Source organism: Lagenorhynchus albirostris, chromosome 1 (genome assembly GCF_949774975.1).
Source record: "Lagenorhynchus albirostris chromosome 1, mLagAlb1.1, whole genome shotgun sequence".
Lineage (NCBI taxonomy): Eukaryota > Metazoa > Chordata > Mammalia > Artiodactyla > Delphinidae > Lagenorhynchus > Lagenorhynchus albirostris.
The window spans coordinates 45,955,920-45,981,337 of NC_083095.1; the positions used below are offsets into that span (position 1 = coordinate 45,955,920).

Here is a 25,418-nt window from a genome sequence, read left to right on the forward strand (position 1 = left end):
CCCAGCCCTGCCTCCCTGGGCCAGGCTCTGGCCTGAGCACTCATCCTCTGGCTTAGACACCTTCTCCAGGGCTGGCCTATGGGTCTCCTGGGGGTCTGCCTGCCTAGGCCACCCTCTGGTACTTCCCTTGGCGTGCCTGGGTCAGCCCCCACCTCTAGCACCTCCTCTTGGGGCCAGGTGTGGGCCAGTGACCCACCCACCTTGCCCACCTGCCCAACTCCTGCATGCTCCCTAGTCTGCCCAGGCCTTGAGTGTCCACATTAAACGGGTGTCCAACACCAAGCAAACAAACAAAACATTTGTGAAGAATTTTCTTCTATTCTGTGAGTTTGTTTTCAGTTGCATTTTTTGATGTTGTGCTTTTTATATGCTACATTATTATCTTTCTTTGTTTAGTTTTGTTCCATCTGGCCATTGTACAGTATGTTTGCACGGTTGCCATGCTGCTTCTCTGCCTCCTGTCCCTGCCTCATATTATTGAGGGTGACTTCTTTGTGTTTCCTATTACAGTGGAAGCCTGTTTGTCTCCCTCACTCTGCTACAGTCTGGGGCTGGAGGAGGTTGTGTTGTATCTCGTTTTCCCTGAGGGATCGTGACGATTAGGACAGAATTCAGCTGTGGTGGCTGGACTCTCCATTAACGTCCCCTTTTTAGCATCTGCCCTTTCTTCCGAGATGGTATTAAAGATCCTCTACCAGGGACAGGTGACTACCTGGCGTATGTCTGTTCTTCCCTTGTGAGGTACCTTTGGGCTATGGATAGTTTTCTCAACACAGTGAGGTGCCCTCGAGCCTTCCCTTCCATCTCAGAAAGTCAGCTCAGTGTTCACATTCTCCCATTTTCTCTCTTGTTCCATTCCTCCTCATTCAGAAGAGAAGAAACGTAAGGGCTTCCATTCACTTTGCTTCTCCCTACATTTGGGGGGTTTAGTGAGACATCTCAGGATTGCATTGACTCCACAGGATAGCTTCTGGAAGTTAGAAGTGGAACAAGGACACTTTTCCTGTGTCCACCTTGTTATTATCTATGTCCAATCTTTAAATTATTTTTATTTATTTATTTTTATAAATTTATTTATTCATTTATTTAATTTTTGGCTGCATTGGGTCTTTGCTGCTGCACGCCGGTTTTTTGTAGTTGCTGAGAGTGGGGGCTACCCTTTGTTGCAGTGCGCGGGCTTCTCATTGCGGTGGCTTCTCCTGTTGCGGAGCACAGGCTCTAGGCACGCAGGCTTCAGTAGCTGTGGCTTGCGGGCTCTGGAGCGCAGGCTCAGTAGTTGTGGCACATGGGTTTAGTTGCTCCGCGGCATGTGGGATCTTCCCAGACTAGGGCTCAAACCCATGTCCCCTGCATTGGCAGGCAGATTCTTAACCACTATGCCACCAGGGAAGCCCTATGTCCAATCTTGATCCAGAATCTCCTCCAAAGTTTGGATTTCAAATAAAGAACCTTCATCAAGCACACTTGGAGAAATTTGCTTTTTTCCAATTACCATTGCCAAATGCTTAATGTTAGTTTACCTGTTACCCTTGGCAAGTGACTACATATGTCTGTAGCCCTGCAGTATTTTCAGTCTTTGGTGCTGTGTATCTCACTCATCTGCTTCTCTGTTTTGCTACTGCCCTAGAAATGGGAGAACTTAAAAAAAAAATTCCTTGGCTTTTTGATAGAAAGCAACTCGCAGGTTGGGTCCAAGGTGAAAATGAGTCCCCGTACTGGGTTAAAAACATGAATGCTGTTGTAATTCCTGGTTGTGAATGCTCATAGTTTCACTGCTGAACCATTTTATGCTAATTAATTCTGTGGGATATATCCCTCCTCTTTTAATTTATTCCCTCTTCTTCTCCCATTTCTACTTATAACCATCCCTGTCAACTACCTACATTTCACTGTTAAACTGTTCCTGATTTTAAAGTGTTCATGATTTTAAAGCTTCCTTGTATTGCCTTTGGGCATTTGGCTGAAATACACTGCCTCCAATTTACAAGTAAATATAGAACAAATCCAGAGACCTTGTACTGGTAACTGGCAATAAAAATGCTAATGACTTAGTGGCAGTGTTTATAAGAAAATGTTAATTTTTAGGGTAAAATTTCATTAGAAATTGCTTTGGGAAATATATTAGTTAATGTTTACAAGTGTTTTTAAAGGAAGGCAAATGATTGCCTCTAAAAAAAAAAATCTCATGGAAAGCATCTCCATTGAATCCCTCTGTTTTAAAAATACTTCACTTGGTATCTTTATTTTCATTTGTTAAATACAAGGCCATCCTTTAATGTTGTCTCCAGCTTGAAATAGTTTGAGACCCAGTGGATAATTCTGACCAGGAAGTATCATTGGACAGTGGGCAGAGCAGTTAGAGGGAAAAAATATTATAGGACCTTGACGATGGGGACGGGTTGGAACACTGACAATAAATAGTAGGAGAGTGACAAAGAGGCTTTCCAAGGGATGTTCATATTTCTTGATCTATGTAATTTGATATTTACTGTATATAGAAATCCAATAACTATTTTGAAAAACCCCACTTACATCAATAATTCTTCTACTTTAGATTAAAAGTACCTAGGAGGCTAGGTATTTCCCATATTTCTTTCCTTAATGTTTAGAACAGGAATATGCCTGGAGCAGACATCCAATAAATACAAATTACTAATAATAATGACTGAGCTACTTTATTAGCATAGAATAATTCCAGGGGCTTCCCTCCTGGTTTGTCTGATCCTAAGCCTTTAAATATGTGTTTATATGTCAGAAAATCAGCATTAGAAACTCTCTGGGGCAAATCATAAAATATTAATTTGATACATGTTTTAAAACTCACCTTTGGTGTTATGAAATAATCCCTCTAGTGAGAAAAAAAAGTCCATTTAAAAAATCTTAAACAGTCAAAGCAGATGTCACTGGTTAAGAGTCCAGTTGATCAATAACGTTTCACAATCTCTATCAGCATCAGGAGAAAGGCACTAAGCATGTCACTCTTAAAACGATCAGCACCAAATTTCCACAGTTGCGTTTCCACAAAACGCAAATGGGTTTTTAATGAGACCCCTAATTTTTCTTCGCTCGCAAACCAATTTCTGCAGGGTCAAAGTTCTGGCCACCACAGATACCGTCCTCCTTGATATAGGGACTCACTTAAGGACCACTGGGTGTAACATTCCTCCTGACAGCGGCTGGAGGCAGGTGCGTTGGACATGTTTTTAACTAACGAACGCAATCGTTTCAATTCATATTATTCTCTTGCCCTAAAAGTATGGGTTGGTTTCCATACCTACATTTTAACCCAGTCTCTTCCCCGGCGAGGCCACCTGTTTGCTCATCTTTCACAGGGCGAGGCGACCAGAACACTTCTGATGCAGCGTACTCTTTGCCCTAAGAGGAGAGGGCTGACGGGGCACCCAGACCTTGCCTCTCCTCGCCGAGGTTCCAGCTCCGAACACCTGCCCCCTTTAGGATTCAGTTCATCCGGCAATAGCCAGAGGGGTCCAACCCAATCCTCCCGCCTGGCGCGGAAGGGACTCGGACAAGGTCCGCGGGAGGGACTCGGACAAGGTCCGCGGGAGGGACTCGGACAAGGTCCGCGCCACGGACTCGGACAAGGTCCGCGCCACGGACTCGGACAAGGTCCGCGCCACGGACTCGGACAAAGTCCGCGCCACAGGGGCCGGCTTCCAGTGCACCCGGCGGAGGGCAGGGCGAAGGGGCGGAGTGAGCGCCATGACGCCAGGAGCCTCGGCCAATGGAAACGCCCCGCGGCGCCGGCCGAGCCGCCAGCCCATAAAAAGGAGGCGCTCCAGCACTCCTCAGTCTCTTCTGTTCCGGGGTCGGAGCCTGCCCCTGGCTCGAGGCCTACGTTATTCAGGTGATTGCGGTCACAGTCCATTGCCCGCCGGCGAAGTTCAGTTGCAGCCCCTGACGCGTCCGAAGGTCCCTCCGGGGCGGCAGCGGCAGGTCTATGGAGAAGGGCCCGGGGCGGGTGCAGGCGAAGCCGCGGGACGCCCGGTGCAGCAATGGGTTCCCCGAGGGGGAGCCGCCGCGGCCCAGGCCCAGTACGCCCACCGAGAAGCAGCCGCGGCCGGAGAGCAAGAGCGTCCAGCCGGCGGACGGCTGGAAGGGCGAGCGGCCCCGCAGCGAGGAGGATAACGAGCTGAACCTCCCCAACCTGGCGGCCGCCTACTCGTCCATCCTGCGCTCGCTGGGCGAGGACCCCCAGCGGCAGGGGCTGCTCCAGACGCCCTGGAGGGCGGCCACGGCCATGCAGTTCTTCACCAAGGGCTACCAGGAGACCATCTCAGGTCAGTGCGCCCGCCGGCCGGCGTGCCGGTCACTGGGGAGGTGGCTGCAGGAAGCGCGCGCCGGCTCCAGTTAGTTCCCGGAGTTGCTCACTCTTGGCGGAGGAAGCCGAGTGCTGTCGCTTTTCCGAACCCCGCCCTCGGCCCTGGCCCAGCCGTCCGGCCAAGGAGAGGGCCCTGCGTGGGACGCATTTCGGCCGCGGTGGGAGTCAGCGGCCTCTCCACCCGGGGACTAGTTGAAGCGGCCCTCGCGGGGTCCTCCCCGCTCGCTGCACGCGGCCCTCTCCTCCAGCCTCGGGTTGGCGGGACCGCAGTCACAGAGCCTCCCCACGTCCCTTACCCCCGCCCCCGGGTGGGAGCCTGGAGCCCTTGTCGCCTGAACGCCCAGGGCCGGATGCCCGAGGAACGCGCACCTGGGCTCGTGGAAGTGACGGCTTCCTAGGTCATCTCTGCTCTGGAGGTCTCATTTTTGGTAGGTCTGGGGTGAAGCCTTGGCTTTGTGTGTCTGAAGCCGGGGGTGATTCTTTGCTGCAAACTCGGGGACCCTCACTCTTGCTGACTTGGCAGGGTACCCGGGTGTTCCGAAGGTCGTAATTCTCTTTTGTTCACATCCAGTTCACTCCAGCTCAGGACTTGGCCAGAATTTGGCATAGTTCTGGGCATGGGCTTTCCTGGAGTTTGAAGTGTGAGGTTTTCGGGGGGTTAGTTTGCTGCTTAAAGCGTTCTCCGCCTTTTCTCCCCCACTCCCCAAACCCCAAAGCAGGAAAGCGACTTCGTGGGAGTCTGGGAGGTTCGCTGGGCTGTGGGACCCGGAGTCTCTCTATCACGCACTTCCCACCCACGCATCCCAAAGGAGCCGGGTTGGCCCAGTGCTTTCGGCGCCTGAGGAGGGTCAGGCTTTTGCCCAGGAGGCCGGGAAGTAGGGGGCGCGGGGTGGCGGTGGAAAATGATTGAGAACTTCGCTGCCTAATTGCTGGGTGAGCGATGTTGGTCACTAATTAAAAAAAAAAAAAGTTAAAAAAGATCTGACTTGCACAGCTCGGACGAAGGGCGTTGTTTTCCAGTCCACATCTTCTGTACCTCTTGGTGACATTTATTCCTTTGGCCTAAGAAGCCTTCTGCCTTCACCTTTTCTCAAAGAATAACAGTGCTGCTTTGCAAGGTAACCTCCCTGCTCAGATTATTTCCCCAATCAAGTTTCTGGAGACTTCCTGAATAGATTCTGGGAGAAACAGTTATTTTTGCCCAGTCTCCCCCACCCCAAAGGAAGGGTGAGAAATCAGTGTGAGAGGGGTGAGGCACATAAAGGAAATGACACTACATCTTAAAGCCAAGAAATGGATATCTAGTTCTTTGTCCAAGTTTACTTTTTAAACCTTTGTTGGTAAAAGTTTGGAGCCTCAAATACAGAATTTCAAAATGCGAAGACTGAAGAATACACATTCTTCATTTGGTGAATATTCTACCATTTGGTGATATTCCACGAATGTAATGAAGAAACATCTTCTTAGGGCCTTGCTCAGTCTGCCTCTTGTGGACACTGAAAGTGTCCACCGCACTTGGTCAGGCTTTGGGAATCGCCCTAATAGAATTCACAGGAGAGAGGGATTTCTGACCTCGAGAGTAGGGGAGGTCCTCCTGACTTTAGAGACTGAAAGTGTCTCAAAAGGTTTACTTAAGAAATGATTAGCAGAAGTTTGTCTCATGAGCCGTAGGACTAATGACTGCAAAGAACACTTCATTCTACCTTAGAAGACAGTTCTAGTCAAGTGTTAATTTATTATTTAAAAAGTCCATGGACCTAGGAACAGAAATCAGATTAGGGGGACTCTAATCATCTCCCTACCCAAGAGGACCTGGGGGAGAGGGTGGAATGGGGAGGGACTGCTCAATGGGTTCCAGGTTTCCTCTTGGGATGATGCAAATGTTCTAGGACTAGAGAGTGGTGATGGCTGCACACATTGTGAATGTGCTAAATGCCACTGAATTGCACGTTTTAAAATGGTTAAGATGATGAGTGTTATATGTACTTTACGACAGTGAAAATGTCACAGACCATTTAAGAATTATTAATAGCCATTAATTGAATACTTTTTATGCTCTAAGTGCTTTTTGTGGATGGTCTTTGGTTAAGCCTCATTTTTGAGGTAAACACTGTTCTTTTACCCCATGATAAGGAACCTGAGGCAGAGAGGTTGACAGCTTCAGGTGGTAGAGCTGGTGTTGGAATCTAGGCAGCCTGAATGCAGAACTCTTACCTGCTTCCTTATGTTGCTACTTGGTGAGATACGTCAGTGTATCTTCTCTACTAAGCATTTCACACTGAGTTTGGACCTAATACTTGGGTCACCAGCATTAAAATAAGGTGGAGTAGAATGGAGAAAATCAGTCCATCATATGTAGTAAGGGTAAATGTTTTGAGAAGCTTACAAGTAGGTTTTATAGGTATGATTTTTTCTGGTATGTACTGGCTCCGGTTGTAGAATGTAGTATTTCTTGTATTTGTTGTGGTCAAAAGTTTGAAAGCCTCTGTCTAGAGGATCACACTTAAGGACTTAATATTGATTTCTTAGAGGTACATAAATAGAAGACAGAGAGGAGAGGGTGACAAGGATGATGCTGAACTTAAAGGAATGAACCTGAAATGGTGGTGGTCCAGGCCTTGGACCAACCTGGGTGGGAGAAGGAAGGATACTTTAAATCTATAGAAAATACAGAAGTAAGTAATAGAGAAAACACTTCTACCCAATCCCTAGTTTTTATTTCTTTAGAGAGTATAAGTCAATGACCACTATAGATTATTTTGGATAGAAGCAAACTTCTTTGAAACTATCACTTTTCTATGCTTGTAGATAAGATACTTAACGTCTTTTATATCTCTGTATATTAATTACTTGTTACTAGTGTTGACTTAAGTTTTTTAAAACATAAAATAAATAAAATAAGTTGGTACTTTACATTCCCCAAATTATTTTTTTTAAGCTCCTCTTGAGTGAATTGATGCTAATTTCTGATGTTTGGGGAATTTGTCAGTTTTCCCTGCACTGCAGCGTATTTTCATGACCCTTGTGTGGTACAACTTTCTTTACTTTCCAGTATGTACCTCATTATGGGTGCATCTGTGGTCACCTGTAATGGGGCTCTGTCAAGGTTGTGCAAGTCTCCTGGTTACTGTTCACCACTGGGCTGTAGCTTATAGTGGAGGGAGGGCTGGAAGAAGACACGATCACCTCTCCCAGGAATGGCTGTCCTTTGAATAGCATCACAGGGTAATCCTTGGACCAGCTCATCTTTATCTGTTGCTATCCCATTTCAATTTAACCATATCCTAGTTCTCTTACATATTCAGAGAACCTTTGATGAGATCTTCTTTTCTATATATTTCCTGTATTTCCACTATTTTTTAAATTCAGAATCCTAATTAAATTGGAGGGTCTGCTGTTGCCTGAGGTCTTTGATCTTCATGTTCTTGTGTCTGACCCTTCTCTTTCCCTGTCCTCTCCTGGGTATAAATAGGAACAACCTCTTAGATAGTATTATCCATTAAAGGTTAAGTGAATGTAACTTGTCTCATCAGTTGTCCTTTTTATAAGTTTATGGGAGTACACAAGAGTCTTGAGTCTTCTGTCACATTTCTAGTTGAAGTAGGTTTTAGCTTGTCTTATCCAGGATGCCAAGGCAGTTTTCATAAATCAAGTTGACAGTGTCCCAAATTTGGGAAGCCTGTATATAATGCAGGAAGAGGAGATGGTATCACAGGTGATGGACTTCTTCTAAATTTATTTATTTTATTTTTTAAATTTATTTTTCGCTGTGTTGGGTCTTCGTTGCCGTGTGCGGGCTTTAGTTGCGGCGAGCGGGGGCTACTCTTCATTGCAGTGCGCAGGCTTCATTGTGGTGGCTTCTCTTGTTGCGGAGCACGGGCTCTAGGCACGTGGGCTTCGGTAGTTGTGTCACACGGGCTCAGTAGTTGTGGCGCACGGGCTTAGTTGCTCTGCGGCATGTGGGATCTTCCTAAACCAGGGATCGAACCCATGTCCCCTGCATTGGCAGGCGGATTCTTAACCACTGCGCCACATGGGAAGTCCCAGTGATGGACTTCATGACTGTTTCCCCACCCTGCCTCAACCATGTTCACTACAAGATGACAACTATTCTCTAAAGCTAAAGCGAGGCAATTAGATAGTTTATTTACACAAAAATGAGTCTTAGCCACTTCATACTGAAACGTGCCAGCACTCACAGAAGGATTTTCTTTTTGAATCATGAACGTCTGTGATTTACCAAATCAGACTGCCATGATGAACTAAGAATTGTAACAACTTCTAAGATGTGATAATACTTATTTATCATAGCCTCCCATATTGTGGGCAAAAGGTAAGTTTATGTCCCATGTTTTAAAGTAGGTTGTAGAAAAGTTAATCTCATTATTGAGAGGTGCTATTTTAGAGGTGTATAGTTCATTTAAATCTTGATTCACTAATAAGCTTCATTTTCATTTTGTTAATGAATACTTCTTACATAGGACTTAGTTCTGTGTATTGCCAGAAAAGGTACTATGAATAAAGAAGAAAAAATAACAAGACCATTGAAGTTTATGACTGGAACTTGGGAGTAGTCAAAGTTGATTAAAGCTGTTAAGAGTCATTGAGAATGGAGGAGAAAATCTAGTCTTACTAGTTTCTTTTAAAAATGTATTATCAGGGGCTTCCCTGGTGGCGCAGTGGTTGAGAGTCCGCCTGCCGATGCAGGGGACACGGGTTCGTGCCCTGGTCCGGGAAGATCCCACATGCCGCAGAGCGGCTGGGCCCGTGAGCCATGGCCACTGAGCCTGCGCGTCCGGAGCCTGTGCTCCGCAGCGGGAGAGGCCACAACAGTGAGAGGCCCGCGTACCGCAACAACAAAAATAAGAAAGTACCACAGACTGGACTGTTTAAACAACAGAAATCTATTGTCTCACAGTTCTGGAGACTAGAAGTCTGAAATCAAGGTATTGGTGGACCCATACTCCCTCTGAAAATCACAGGGAATGGGGAGGGGAGTGCGGTCCTTCCTTGCCTCTTCCCAGCTTCTGGTGGTAGCTGTCAATCCTTGGTGTTCCTTAGCTTGCAACTGCAGTACGCCCATCTCTGCTTCTGTCCGTGTCCAAATTTCCCTCTTTTAAGGACATCAGTCACATAGGAGTGAATCCACTTTACACCTGTATGCCTTATCTTAATTTAGCTAATTACGTTACTCTATTTCCAAGGTCACTTTCCACGGTACTGAGCTTTAGGACTTCAACTTAACCTTCAACACAGTTTAACCTATACCAATGTTAAATGCTATTATTCATAAGACTGACTGGGAACTTTATAATTTCATTTAATTTATTCACTGAGTGCCAACCACTGCGCTGAATGCTGGGAAACAGGCTCAGCAAAACCAGATATGGTTCCTTCCCTCATGGAACAGACAGTCTATTAGACTAAAACAGATATTCATCAGAATCACATGAATGAATGTGATTATAGTTGGAGAAATCTAGTGATAAAAAGAACACAGCTCAGTGAGAGCATTTACCAAAGGAACTTGATCTATGCTAGGAGATGGGAAGTGTGGATGCTTGAGCTGACATCTGAATAACAACGAACACTCCTGATTACTATGTGCTGAGCACAGTTGTGAGTTCTTTACATGTATTGCCTCACTGATCCTCACAATAACCCTACGGGGTAGCTAATATTAGCCGTGTTTTTAGGGATAAGGAAACTGGGGCACAGAGAGAACTTGCACAAGATCATATCTGAAAAGTAGCAGCACTGGGAGAATGATAGAGAATGAGAATCATCATAATCTCTCATAGTCTATTTAATTTTAATCATAATATTTTACTGATTTATTTGAATCAACTCCCCTCCCCTTCCCTTTTTGTATATTCTCTGCTGTTTTCTTTTTTATTTTATTTAATTTTATTTATTTTTGGCTGCGTTGGGTCTTCGTTGCTGCGTGCAGGCTTTCTCTCGTTGCAGGGAGCGGGGGCTACTCTTCATTGCAGTGCGTGGGCTTCTCATTGCGGCGGCTTCCCTTGTTGTGGAGCACAGGCTCTAGGCACATGGGCTTCGGTAGTTGTGGCACGTGGGCTCAGTAGTTGTGGCTCGTGGGCTCTAGAGAGCAGGCTCAGTAGTTGTGGCGCATGGGCTTAGTTGCTCCGCGGCATGTGGGATCTTCCCGGACCAGGGCTTGAACCCGTGTCCCCTGCATTGGCAGGCGGATTCTTAACCGCTGCGCCAGCAGGGAAGCCCTCTGCTGTTTTCTTTGTCCAGCTCTAGAAACTCTTCTATGCCTGGGCATTCCCCCACTGACTCATTTGCAGTATACCTCTATTTGAGTCCAGTATTTGGTTGAGTCAGGCTGCAGTAATAAAATTTGCCAGGAGAGGGCATCTATCTAATCTTTGGTGAATCCTAGGTTATGAATCCTAGATTATATGAACAATTCATAAGTCCAGCTTATGTAATGAATATGTTCCCTATGGTTATACATTCTCTACTGAGTTTAGGGCAATTAGATGGAGGGATAATTTAGATTGGGGTTAATCAAAGATTGTCTGAATCAAGGTAAATTTGTTATACTCAAGATTGAGAGGACATTTACTCACTAGAATTTGGTTCTGTTATAGCCTCAGTCACAGTTTTTTAGAAGGAGGACTGTCTGTACTCACCTTTGAATGCCTAGCAAATTGCCCAGCACATGTAGATGACTTGATGAATGTTTGAATTAATTTCTTAAAGACAAGGACACCTTCTTGGGACTTCCCTGGTGGTCCAGTGGTTAAGACTCTGTGCTCCCAATGCAGGGGGCCCGGGTTTGATCCCTGGTCAGGGCACTAGATCCCGCATACCGCAGCTAAGAGCCTGCATGCTGCAGCTAAAGATCCCGCAGGCCGCAACTAAGATTCCGTATGCAGCAACTAAGACCTGGCGCAGACAAATAAATAAATATTGAAAAGAAAAAAAGACAAGGACCCTTTCTTAACACTTGTCTTTCTTCTACCACAGTGCTCTGTGCATAGGTGCTCAATAAATGCTGGCTTTTTCATACACTAAAGAAAAACGTAGGGGATTAGCTTTATGGAAAAGCCATGGAAGTTATTTCTACTGGATCTCCTGAACACTTCTCTTCTAGGCCAGAGGTCATCCTTTAGACATCTTTGTGTCCTTCATAGAGTCCTGTGCCTGTAGAAACTCACCTGTTTGGCGAGATGGCTTCTTCTATATCCAGTCAACATATTATTCCAAGGTATCAGTTGAAGCAACTGGGGTGTTTCCCTGGCACATCAAAATTCTCATGGGGAAGAATCTCTAGAAAATCTGTCAGGATTGCAGTTTTTAAATTATTGTAGAAGTGTTCAAATGTACACAAAATTAGAATAGTATAATGAGTTTCTATGTGCCCATCACCCAGCCTTTAACATAAACATAGGTTTTGCTTCGTTCCTCTTGTCACACACCTTCCCCCACTGAATTATTTTAAAGCAAATCCTAGATATGTCACTTCATTGATAAATACTTTACTATATCTTGAAAATAGAGACTTAAAAATATTATCATACTTGAAATCAACAGTTATTCCTTAATAGAAAATATCTAACCAATATTTACATTTCTTTGATTTTTCTCCCAGGTATCTCTTTACAAATTGGTTTGTTTGAATAAGGATTCAGACAAGATTCACGTATTATATTTGATAAATGTCTTCAAGTTTTTAAAAAATTTGTTAGTTTGGTATTCTTTTTTGTCCCCTAACAATTTGTTGAAGAAACAGGGTCATTTGTCCTATAGAATTTCCCACATTCTGGGTTCTGCTCGTTATTTTTCTCACGATTTAATTTAACATGTTCCTTTAGCTCCTGTGTTGCTTATATACTAGCAGTTAGATTTAGACGCTTGCCTTCCTGTTTCTCCCCACTCCCACCCCCACCAAATAACTCTTAAATTTAGTCAAGAATACTTCATAGGTGGTGGCATGTGCTTCCATCGGTAAGCAGTTAAATATCTAGTTGTCTTTTTGTGATGTTATAATCGATTAGCTTTAAGTGTTATCAGCCGAAGTTGTCCATTACAGAGCTTTTCACCAGCATTTCACTTGACTTTAGAAGCCATTGGTGATTGCCTAGATCCAGTATTTTTTAGAAGTTGAAAAATAATGATGTTTGGTTCTTTAATTCCTTCTGAATTTATTAACTGGAGTTCTTCTATAAAGAAGATATATGGGAACTCTTTAGGCCATCTTTGCAACTGTTCAGTAAGTTTAAAAGTATTTTAAATAAAGCTTAAAGATATATAAGGTTGTTAATTTCTCTAATATAATTCTTTAATTCTGCACTGGAGATTGACCTAATTATGCCTCAATCTAGAAGCCATAAAAGAAAATAATTGTTACTTTATATAAAAACTAAGAACTTTTACAGGTCAAATACCAACAGAAATGACAAACTGGGAAGAAATATTTACAATTCATATTGTAGACAACAGGATAATCATACTAATATAAAAGAGATGCTAGAAATTAATGTGAGAGAAAGGCCAAAAACACAATTGAAAAATTGGCAAGACGTGTAAGCAGACAATTCACAGGAAAGGAAATACAAATGACTTTTAAATATATGGAAAGATGCTTGACCTCACCTTCAATAAGAGAAATGCACACAGACCACCCAAAGATATACTTTTTCCTTGTTTGATTGGCCAAAGTCTAGAAACTTGATACTGCATTACATTATGGAAGTTATAGGGAAACAAATATTACTGTTGAGAGTGTAAGCTGTCTTTATGGAGGATAATTTGACAACATCTATTAAATTCAAATACACATATCCTATTTGAAAATCCTGCCTCTGGGAATTGCATACACGAAATGACATATGCTCAAGGTTAGTCACTGCAGCCATGAAAAGAACCATCCTATATGTCTAGTCCCTTAGAATGGCTAAATGATGCAGAGGAGTTATGTTGGGGGGGACAATAAAATGTTTATATTGACATTAAGAATTGGAGGATACACAAGTGGTTATATGTTAATCAGGGATATGAACTGGGCAGATGGCAGACCAGAGTAGAAGCAAGACTTTTCACTATATTTTCAGTTTGTTATTTTTGAAGTATGTACATGTATTTTCAGATAGATAAATTAAAAACATTGTGACAAAGTTGTTTCAAATCTAGGAGCAAAGGAAATACAACTTTTTAAGGGCTAGCTAATAAGAAAAATCTGGTTACTGAAAACCTTTACCCTGGAATTAGAGAAAAATAGTTAGATGTATATATTTGCAAGCCTGATCTTCATTGTGATCCATGTAGTGTAAAGAAAGAGACTGAGTTTGAATGTGACCTTGTCCCTTAACTGTCTGTATAATTCTTGGCATGTCTCCAAACGTAATTTTCATCTTTCTCTTTTTATAAAGAATGGTAATACTTGCTTTGCCTGGGCTCTTACAAGAATTAAGAAGGTATGCGAAAAGCACCTGATGCTTAATATATTCCTTCTTTTGTGATGAGGAAGAACTATGGGGTTGGATTAATTGGAAAGTGTTCTAAGAATGTGGGATACTCTGGAGCCCTGAGCCACCATGTAAAAAGTCCAGTTACTCTGAGGCTGCCATGCTGTGAGGAAGCTCTGCCACATGGCGAGGCCACAACTGGGTGTTCCGGCTGATGGCTTTAGCTGGGGTCCCATCCAACAGCTAGCACCAAACGCTAGAACTGTGAGTAAAGACTCCTCCAGGTAATTCCAGTCCCCAGCCAACTAGTCATCCCCACTGAGCCCCAGACATTGTGGACCAGAGGCCAGTCATCTCTCCTGTGCCTTGTCTGAATTCCTGACCCACGGAATCCCAGGACATAATAAAATAGTTGTACACCAATAAATTCTGGGATGTTTTGTTATGCACCAAAAGCAACTGGACCAGATTTTGAGATGAGGGTGGTTAGAATTTGCATTTGTGCAGAGGAAAAGGGAGTGACTTAAACAGGCCAAGAGATGGCATGGTGGTTTAAGGCTAGAAATTCAAATTTGTGAATTACTGGTATAAATCTGAGAGTTAAGCTTGGAGAGTGCCTGAGCTCCTCAAAGGAGTGAGAAGAGGAGATGTCAGCATTCCGACCCTAAGGAGAATGAGAGAAGAACCAGCAGAGACTGCCCGAAAGGGAGATGTGAGAGGCAGGAGATCCAGGAGTGTAAGTGTTGGCAGAAAATGGTTTTAAAAGGAACGTGGAACAGAAGGAAAAGGTCCCGAGACATAGTAGACTTGAGTCAGATTGCCTGGCTTCAAATCCTGTTACTGACCAGCTGTGCCTTAATAGCTTCATCTGTAAAATGGGGCAGTTAATAGTAATCATCCATCTTATAGGGTTATTGTGAGGATTAAGTGAGTTAGCACATATAAAGTGCTGAGAGAAATGCCCAGCATGTATGAAGTGCTATAGACATTTTGTCTGTGTTAGCAGTGAGTACTGAGATTTTATTTGAAGGTGTTGTTAGTAGTTTCAATAGCTTAATGTGCTCAGAAGCCAGATTGTAGAACTTTAGGGAGTAATATAACAAATTACAGAAAATAAGAAATTTTTTGAGGGTATTTTTTCCTGACTGGTAGGATCATGTGAGCTTCCCCTTGGTGTGTATCAAGGCAGCAATGTGCTGGTTGTTGGTGAATGAAAGTGTTAGGTGTTGAAGAGAAGAGTATGGGCACCCAAACCCTGGGAAGTGGGCCAGGTTGTATGCGTGTGATCTCATATGATCCTCCTGTCAACTTGGAGGCTGTACTCATTATAGAGTTGGAAACTGAGAGGCCTCTGGTCAAGTCACTTACCAGAGGGCACAGAGCAAAACCCAGGTGTGTGTGATGACAGTGCTCATGTTCCAGTGGACACCGTGCCCCCTCAGGTTTTAAGTGCCTGTGTTACATTTTCATATGAAGATCCATTTAAGATGTGAGCAGTGTAATCCATAGGCATTCTGTTTTTCTTCTTGAATTCTAGCAAACAGAAAGCCAAGTAGTTTTAGTTTGAGGCATTTCTTAACATCCTGACTCTAAGATAGTTCATGAAATTTTTAATCAGGGGAATTTGTGAATAACTGCAAAAAATTTAGCTAAATTACATTCAGTTCAAAGGTGGATTAATAACTAACAAACTTTTCCCCACTTAATCTTTTTTTGTTGCTGCTGCGGTACAAGGGCCTCTCACTGCTGTGGCCTCTCCCGCTGCGGAGCACAGTCTCCGCATGCGCAGGCTCAGCGGCCATGGCTCACGGGCCCAGCCGCTCTGCGGCATGTGGGATCTTCCCGGACCGGGGCACGAACCCGTGTCCCCTGCATCGGCAGGCGGACTCTCAACCACTGCGCCACCAGGGAAGCCCTCCCCACTTAATCTTTTGAGGGAGATATTTGAAAACCAAAATTTTATACATTTTGTCTAAAGCACATTTAATTATATTTTGATCATTTATACTTTACAAATGTGAGTCTGTTTTAATGGTTTTACTATTTGGAAACTTCAGTTCTGTTTTAAATCTTTGTTTTTAGGGTTTGTACTTTTTCTTAAATGCAGTTATAAATTCTTAATCTTTCCTTTTATTTAAAGTAATTTTTTCTGTAACTACAATGGTATGTAAGTTTGAGATACAATTTATTTTATCTTCTCTTTGAATAATTAGGCAAAATAATACAACATAATTATGTTGTATCTCTACCAACTTACCCAGTTGTGTTTCCTACAGCATGTTTGCAACTGTGTTGAAGTGCATACAGTTGAATGTTGTATATTCTTTTTTTTATTTGTTTGCTTTAAAGCATGCACGACATAAAGTTTACCATTTTTAAGTATATAGTTCAGTGGCATTAAGTACATTCGCATTGCTGTGCGACCATCACCACAGTCTATTTCCAGAACATTTTCGTTATCCCAAACTGAAACCATATTCATCAACCAATAACTCCCTGGTCCCCTTTTCTCTCAGCCCTTGGTAACCTCTGTTTTACTTTCTGCATTTGAGTATTCTAGGGACCTCATATGAGTGGAATCATATCATTTTGTCCTTTGTGTCTGGCTTATTTCACTTAGCATAATGTCTTCAAGGTTCGTCCGTGTTAAGAGCATCGTTTTAAAGTTAGAAAAGAACCGTTTGGTCCTTGTTTGAGCCAGTAACTCATCTGTAGAATGTTGTATATTCTTAAATTTGTAAGTATTTTATTTTCTTATTTTAAGAAATCTTTAGAATTGAAGATATATTAGCTGTGTGCATATTTATTTATCAAACATCAGGCCTGTGAATGACCCTGAGCTAACTGTTAAAAGGGAAGCAAAACTGGTTGGCATTGGCTTGGCCCTCAGGGAGCCTCTGGTCTGTGCTAGCCGGGACCAGCACTAAGTTCCTGCAGAGAGGAGCAAGTGGGGTCCTGTGTGGTCAGAAGGAAGGTGGGTTCTTAATGGTAGAGAGACTTGAAACCACAGATGACTATGGAGGAGGTAGATTTTGAGCTGAACCTAGAAGGAAATTCATTTTGAATTTTTTTTTTAAACAAATAGTCCATGATAGTTAAGAGAAGATTACTCTCTTAGGTGTTCTGGAATAAAAGGAATACACTAATATTCATAGTTTTGTGTACCATAGAGTTAAAATTAAATGAAGCTTTCAAAGCAGGTTTATTTTAAACTTTTTTAAAGATCAGCATGGGAAGGCATTAGGGCTGGCTTCTTTCTCTGATGTTTCTAAAGTCCATTTTGACCAGTCAGCCCTTCTAATGAACAACTTTACCTGAACACATGTTGCTTGTCCAGGCTTTATAATCTGGTCGTTCATTTCCTCTTGCAATTCTTCCTTCTCATTAATCCCCTTGGTTACTCGTGCCCCAGGTCCTGACTCTTATACTTCCTGAATATCTCTAGACTCTCTTACCTTCTCTTGCTCTGACTCTTAGTCATCTCTCACTTCTTCACTGGCTGTCTTGCCTCCTAGCTTGTCCTGCTCCCATCCATCAGTGCCAGAGTGATTTTACAGACATCGAGTAGATGGATCTCTTCCTTCCAGAAACACTTGACTGATTTCCTCCTGTCTTTCCTCACCACGGCTGTAATGTTTCGTTGTGTTCCAGCCTCTTGCCTGCCTTTTTAAATTCTCTTCCATCACCACCTCCTCACGAGGGCAAGTGAGCATTTTAGTTTAGTGCATAGCTTAGTGCATAGCCTGTTTTGAAAATCCACTCTGTCTCCTTCTCACACTGGAGCTGGAGACTGAGGCAGAAGTCCTACATGAGGCTTGTTCTGCAATATTTGGCCCTTATGCCTGCTCTCTTCCTCTAACTGTTCCTCTTTTTTTTGTTTTTTTTTTGGTTTTGGCTGCTAACCATGAGAATCCTCCCCCCTGCCACCTCCACCAGTCAATACCTTTTGCCTCTCTAGAGTTCTGTGAACAAACATCCAGGTTTAGGTGAGGAAATTGGCAGTTGCTGAGTTCTGGGTTGACATTTTTTGAGATCTGGTTGGTCCAGATGCTGTTTCAGTGAAGTTCATGGCTACTGATGTGAGGCATGATCATACATGTATTAGTTTTTATTCTAAATAGGAATCAGAGCCCAGTTCAACGGAGGCCATTGACAAATGTCCCAAACAAGGAATTTGTCACTAAAATAGCTTAAAAGACAATTACACCGATGGTATAGTTTATGCACTCGCAGTAAGATGTTCATGAGCAGTGATGAAGGTACTGGGTGCTGGAGTTCAACTGAGAGGCTGCAAACTCGGCGAAGACTCTGCAGAACTCCAGACCGCTTTAAGGTAGAGCTGCTGTAGATCACACCTCTCTAGCTGACCACCCCTTCAAGATATAAGTGCTTCTGTTAATGCACTGGCAACTGTGGAGGAGTGCCACTCTGGTTGCCCATCAAAAACAATTTGCCTTTCAGCCATAAGGGTAAGGTGCAGTTAGCTGACAGCCTCCAGCGCCTTCAGGATTTGCCTCAGTGGAGGCCAAGCTTAGCCCATGCTGTTTTTTTCTCTCATTTTAATATCTAACTCTTTCTATACCCCTCCAGCACAATAAACTGAGCCTTTTCAAGGGTGGCCCTTTACAAGTGAAGTAGTTTATAAGAGGGCGACAAGTCTTTTAGCTACATATTTAGCATGTTAGAAATGTTCACTGATATAATATTGTTGCTAAGGGTCCGCTGGGTGTTTCTCAAACCATTTTAGTGTTAACAAAGACTCATCCTGGTATAATGGGAAGAACAACTACTCTGGATTAGTCACAGCATCTGCACTAACGAGTTTATGACCCTGCACAAGTCACTTTCAAGACTATTGTGGATCTGGTCTGCGGGGAAAGCAGTTAGACTAGAGTTGGATTGTCTCGCCAAGGTCTCTGTAGTATGGGCACGCTTGTTGGCATTCTCTCTTTGCTCACTCTGTTGACTTCCAGCAGCTGACAGGTGAGGTCCTAGCAAGGACCTTAGGCTTCTTTTGTTGCTAGAGGTGCTGTTTTCCTTTGAAACATTCAAGCCACACAGATGGTTTCTACGGTAACAGGTCTCTCTTGTTTTTCTTGTGACGCAGATTTTTTAAAAGGTTCTTCATCGATATGCTCTTTAGGGTTGGTGATCTTCTAACCTATAGCCCCTTTGCTTGGACAAAACATTTATTTAAAGACTTTCCCCTCAGGAGTATTGTAGACACTTCTCCAAGAAGAGTAAGTAGTTGCTAGTCATACTAGCACTTGAGGTTTCAGTCTATTAATAAAGCTTTTTATCAATTAGAAGAGGAATTGTTGGATTCGTTGGTTAAACAGTAATGCCAATAAAACTGATATTCTGTTAGAATCATGACATTTTATTTTACTTTTTATTATGTAAAATTTCCAAACACAAAGGTAGACAAAATTGTATGAGGGACAGCTGTATACTTACTACCTACATTCAAAATTAACATTTTGTCATATTGTTAGGGTCTGTTCTTGTACTGAGAGCAAATCAGAGATGTGTATTTAGAGGTGAAATGTCACCCTTGAAGGTGTTTTTCTTCTTAACCGTTTATACTATCCTATACTAACTAGTAATTCCTTCTTATCATTTAGTACCTGATCTACATTCAGATTTCCCCAGTTGTCCCAAATGTCTTTCACTCATGATTTGTTCAAACTAGGACCCACTCAGTATCCATATGTTTGCATTTGATTGTTAGGTTTAAATCTAGAAAAGTTCCTACTACCCTCCTCCCCCCAATTTATCAGAGATTGTCAGCTATCCTGTAAGATACTCCACCTTTGAGATTTGTGTGATTCTTTTCTTCTTGTTTTCATTTAATTTGTTTCTCTATCCCTCATATTCCTGGAAACTGGAAGTTAGGTCTAAAGACTTGATTAAATTCAGGGAAAACCTTTTTATTAGGAATGCTGTTTTCTTCATGCAATATCACAATCAGGAGAGACACAATATTTGGATCTTGAAGATTGTAAGAGTCTAGTTGGTTTGAAAAGCTATCTTTTACTGGTTTCCTAGGATAAACTTCCATAGAGAAGTTCCTTTTTTTAAAAAAAAGCCTTTTTATTCGTTTGAAGATTTAATGTGATTCTCCTTTTCCCCTGAAACTGTTCCAGTTTGATTTCGGAAAGTAAAGGTCAAAGTAGCATTAAATTACTGAATTTTCCTGCATATAAACCAAATAAATAGTTGGCTAAACAGTATTTTGTGACTGAGGTGCACCAGCTCTGGGCTCTAGCAGATGGTTGTGATCAGGCCGCTCTTCCTAGCTGCTCTCCTGGGCTGGCGGTTAGCTTGACCCTCTCTTCTCCTTCAGCCTCCGTATACATAACTATTGATATTTTATTTTTCTTTTAAAGAATCGGATTTGCTCTCTTCATTTCCTTTGCTGTTCTAGGCCTTGTCACCTTATGGCTGCAGCAACTCCTGGTTTGGCTTTCCAGCCACTGGGCTCACCAGGTTCAGACTTCCGGTGGCTGGTGATCAGGCTCTCACCTGGCAGTCAGAGGACAGGCGTCAAAATCCAGCCCTCAGACCAGCAGTTGGCTCTTCTTCAGCAGGCAAAGCATCAGTTTCCTCATCTGTCAAATGAGGATAATAACTTCTGACCAATGCAGAGTGTGGCAGGACTTGAAAGAGGTTATGAACTAAATGTAAATTTTAACTTGAAAAATGCTCTAAAACAGAAGGGAATTTGGTTTCTGCCCAGTGCATGACCCATTCAGGCAGTGTACCTCTCCTTTTATTGTTTCTCACCTCTGTATTTCATCTCATATAGTACCTCCCTTCTTCACATCCTCTAGAAAACCCTCTCTTCCTTTCCTCGTATCCTTCCTTAAGGCCTGGCTCAAATCTTTATCCAATTTAGCCGTATTTCTTCTCCTGGCCCATAATTTTCCCTTTTTGTAAACTGTTGCTTTTGTAGTTTAGCTATAGTCATTATCCAAATATTTTTACACATAGACTTCTTATTTCCTCAGATCTTAAGGTTCTTGAGGTCACAGTCTGATATATTTGCGTCCAGCTTGGAAATTCGTACAGGATTTCTATGAAAACATGATCATGTTACCTTTGAAACTGGTTTCTAGTGCATTGGCTGTGGGGGCCAATTGGTGTCTTAAATGGCTGATATTTTTCCTGGGAGATGGGTACAACTTTCTTGTGTGAGGCCGTCCTTCCTCTATGTTTTGCTGGGCCATGTGCCCTCTCTGCCACCCGCTCTGAAGGTTGGCTCCAGCTTCTTCCCTTTGTCTCTCCTGGTCACTCACCCCACCACCTCCAACCTCAGTCTCTCTTCCAGGCCTCCTGGGCAGAGCTCACAGTGTTCCGTGCAAGTTGTCACCCTGTGACTTGGGGACTGTAGTGAGGGTTTATGGTGAAGAATTATATTGCCCACTGTTTGGCCTTGCTGAACAGCAAGCTAGCGCCAGTAGTGGGTCCATTTTCAACCTTCATCCTCTTTCACCCCTTAAAATCCTACGCTCCCAGCTTGACTGGTTATCGGAAGCATTTGGGTTTTTAAAAGACGTAATCCTGGGATCACCCCGACACCCAGTGAATCAGACTTTATCAGGGTGGCTTGGGAAGCTGTGTTTTCCAAGGCTCCCTATGATTGGCTGTATTTGGGAGCCACTGTTGTAAAAGATGATCCCTTGTCCCTTCATCATTTGTCATGAATGATAGAGACTTGCACACCCTGCTGGTACTTATTTGTCGGATAGCATTACAAATGGTTCCATGACATCCGTCAGTGTGAAATCTCACGGCATAAGTGAAAGTAGGATGATAAGGGATGAGCCTATTAAAGGCTTTGAAGCAAATGGATAGTTTATCAGATTGGTGTGCTCTTTCTCTAGAACTGCTGCACACCAGACCGTGTTACCATCTGTTTTGTAAATTCCATTTTCAGTTAAACAGCTGGATTGTGAAAGGTATACAGAATTATCCAATTAAAAAACTAAATTTGGACTTCCCTGGTGGTGTAGTGGTTGAGAGTCCGCCTGCCGATGTAGGGGACGCGGGTTCGTGCCCCGGTCCGGGAAGATCCCACATGCCGCGGAACAGCTGGGCCTGTGAGCCATGGCCGCTGAGCCTGCGCGTCCGGAGCCTGTGCTCCGCAGCGGGAGAGGCCACAACAGTGAGAGGCCCGCGTACCGCAACAACAACAACAACAAAACAAAAAAACCCTAAATTTGACAGGTGTGTATTTTTTTTAATGATTCCTTGAATACACTGTGTTTCTTTCTTTAAACAGCCTTTTAAGGATCTTATTTTCCACAAATAAGAAACTTTTACCACAGATTTTCAGAGTAGTTAAACTGTGACCAGAATGAGAGTTCTTTGGCTGAGGTAACTTTGAGAGTTAATAGTGTATATGATTGGGAGCCTTCGGTTTTATCCATGAATAAATCTGAATAGTTTAAAACAGGTGCTTTTGTCTTCCTCAGTACAGAAAGCCACTAGCCGTTGCTGTGCACGTCTCAGAAGCTGCCCAGTGGAGCGGGAGGGTAATCCTGTTGTAATTTGGCATTGATCTCCAACACTCGCAGACTTGTGCAAACCAGGAACCTGGGAGTCATGTTGAATTCCTTTTTCAAAACCATCCTCTTACTTGTGAGGACCCTGCCACCCACGGCACAGTCGGCACAGAGCTTGAAAGAGAACTCGGGTCTCTGGACTCTTTTAACTCATTCCTTCTACTTTACCATACTATACTTCTTGAACTACTGTGGCTGTGGTTCCCTAAGAGCCAGTTAAGTAATTGTGGGTAGAGAGATTTTATGTGCTTCCATTTTCTCATTTCAGTGTTTTAATGTCTTATAGATAAACTGTAACAAACATTGCTGTTGTGATCAAGGAAAAGGTCTTAATTAACTTCATATATGAAACTTGTCTCTCAGGGAGAGATGTTGTGTTCATGAAAACGGCTGCTGCGAGGATGGGAAGAGCATACTGCTGCTGTATTTGCTGAAACATGCATATCAATACTCTGTTGAGGGCAGCTAGCACATTTATTTCCATAGCCTTGGCAATGTATTTTTTCCCCAGCTTTATTGAGATATAATTGATATGTAACATTGTATAAATTTAAGATATGCAATGTATTGATTTGATACACTTATATGTTGCAATATGATTACCACCCTTTTAAGATCTACTCTCTTAGCAACTTTCAAATATTTAATACAGTATTGTTAATTATAATTAAAAAGCTGTGTGTTAAATCCCTAGAATTTATTCATCTTCTAACTTGAAGTTTGTCCTCTTTGACTAACCTCTTCCCATTTCCTCCACCCTCCCAGCTTCTTGTAACCATTATACTCTGTTTCTACAGGTTCAGCTTTTTTAGATTCCACATGTGAGATCGTACACTGTTTGTCTTTCTCCGTCTGACTTATTTCACTTAGCATGATGCCCTCAAGGTCCATTCATGTTGTCTTAGCTATATTTTAGTTGCTTAGATGCAACATGGGAATTTATCTCTGCCAAGGATGGCAGGAAGGAAAATTTCCCAAATAACCAAACTTTGACTTTCTTTGCAATGCACTGGATCTTTCCTGCTGACAAACTTGCAGTTTATGAAGTACGTTCATGGAGGATATCAGAGCTGTGCAGCAGCTCTGCCTACTTCAGCAGATGGTGCGAATGGTTGTCTAAAGTCATCTTAGTTTCTGTCATTATGTCAGTCTGTGGAATATTCGGGTTCATGCTTATTTTGGCCAGTTTACAAATGTTAGCTCTGTCTTGTTAAGTGCAAAAAGCTGTGCCTGTTGGAATACTAACAAGAGGTGTATTACCATGATGGAAATGAAAGCAGAGATAGTGATTTTCTTTTCTCTTTTAATTTGTTTTAATGTTGCTCGTACTTATAGGACAAACTTTTCAAACAGGAGGTAGAAAGCAAAAAGTTTCAGTGCCACACTCAGGGCAGAAGCCTTTGTTTTAATTGCAGAATGTGATTTAGGGAGGTTTCTGAAGGCATTTGCAGCATTGCGTGAAGCAGGCTGTGTCTTTCCTGTGGAATCCTTCTCTAGCCCCAGTCTTGTGCAAGGGTAACCTCAGTTGCTTGCTTTTCTTTCAGGAAAAAAACAAAACACCAGCATGTGTATGAACTCCTCAGTTTAAAAAATCTTTTTTTTTAATTAATGAAATATCTCAAATATACAAGAAAAGGTATAAAGAACTAATTTAGCCAACATTCATCCAATTTTAGCAAACCTTAATATTTTGCTATAATTGCTTTAAAAAATACAGATAAAGCTCATAGTTATCTCTTTCTGATCCTGCTAGCCTCCCTGTGCAGAGTTAACCACTATCCTGAATTTGATCTCTTACTCTCATGCCTATGTTTTTACTTTCATTTTATGTGTGTATCCACAAACAACAAGTAGTATTGTTTCTACTTCATTTAAATGGATATACTCTTGTCAATGAAAAAAATTAATCAATAGTCAATCTAAGTAAGAAATGGAAAATTTTATTTGAGCCAACCTGAGGATTATAACCTGAGAGACAGTCTCTCAGAGAACTTTGAGAACTGTTCTGAAGCGGTAAGCGGGGAGGTCAGTACATATGTGATTTTGACAAGGGATAATCAAGCACACATCTTGGTCGAAGGTTACTGCTACTCACAGGGAAGAGATACCTTAGTTAATGGTTTTAGTGCTTTTCTAAGTAAGATGTGTAATTGTTCTTCTGATGCACATTTAAATTCCTAATATTTGTTATTACCAATAATGTTGCAATGAGAATTCTTATGTTCCCTTGGCCACATGAGTTTCTTTGGAGTCTTCTAGTTTAAGGAAGTAAATCACAGGATAAAGACTGAGATATTAATTAGATAAAATGGAAGATCTCTGTTTAGCTCTGGCTCTGTGCATGGTGTGTAGGGTATTGTGTGGAAACTCCAAAGCCTTCAGCTACAACACTTACCTCCAAGGTTGGGAGAAATCAATACAGATAAGTGGTACCAGGAAGTACAATGAAGTAAGTACTCTATGCTGGCTGAGGCAGCTCTAATGTTAGAGGGTTTGGGCCAGTGATTCAGATCTTTCTCCACTAAATCAGGTGGGCTTATCTTTGTTAGCCCCTTGAGTTGATTTAATTCCAGCCAAGAGCGAAGAGGCCTGATGCCTTGTTAGGTCTCACTCTCTGCGTCTTGTTCTCTCTTAATTCGAAAACCAGTAAGCAGACCCCATTCTCTCTTTCCTGTCCCTTAGGATGGATGCATGTTCAGCATTCCACATCTTCCATTGTCTAAATGCTGTCCTCCAGGAAGATGGATCATCTGTGCAATTCTGACTTCCTCAGAGATCTCTAATTTTTGGTGCTGATCACAAAACATCCAGGATAGTGCTAATTACTGTTAACACTCATGCAAAAGAAAGTTCCTTAGATATAATTTTCCTTTTGTGTGGAATTTCCCCTAGGAGTTTCCTTTTACCCCAGCAGAAACAGGTCTGTGTTCCTTAATATATATGATGTATCAGTAGGAGCATTTTCAAGATGTAAAGATTCTATATAGCAGCACAGAACATGGAATACCTCAAAACAGTGGCTCTCAAAGTGTGGTTCCCAGACCAGGAGCATTAGCATCTTCTGGAAACTTGTTA

General features: G+C 42.6%; 1 protein-coding gene across 2 annotated transcripts in view; it reads left to right on the forward strand.

Annotated features, from left to right (window-relative positions):
• Positions 1 to 3,811: 3,811 nt before the first annotated feature.
• The window catches only part of GCH1 (GTP cyclohydrolase 1), a 53,123-nt gene continuing 31,516 nt past the window's right edge, over positions 3,812 to 25,418 (forward strand). For both annotated transcript variants that reach the window (XR_009539209.1, XM_060142334.1), the window contains exon 1: positions 3,812 to 4,298. Coding sequence is in view for 1 of the 2 variants with exons in the window: in XM_060142334.1 (XP_059998317.1) it covers positions 3,959 to 4,298 (340 nt within the window). In the remaining variant the exon portion in view is untranslated. The remainder of the gene's footprint in view (positions 4,299 to 25,418) is intronic.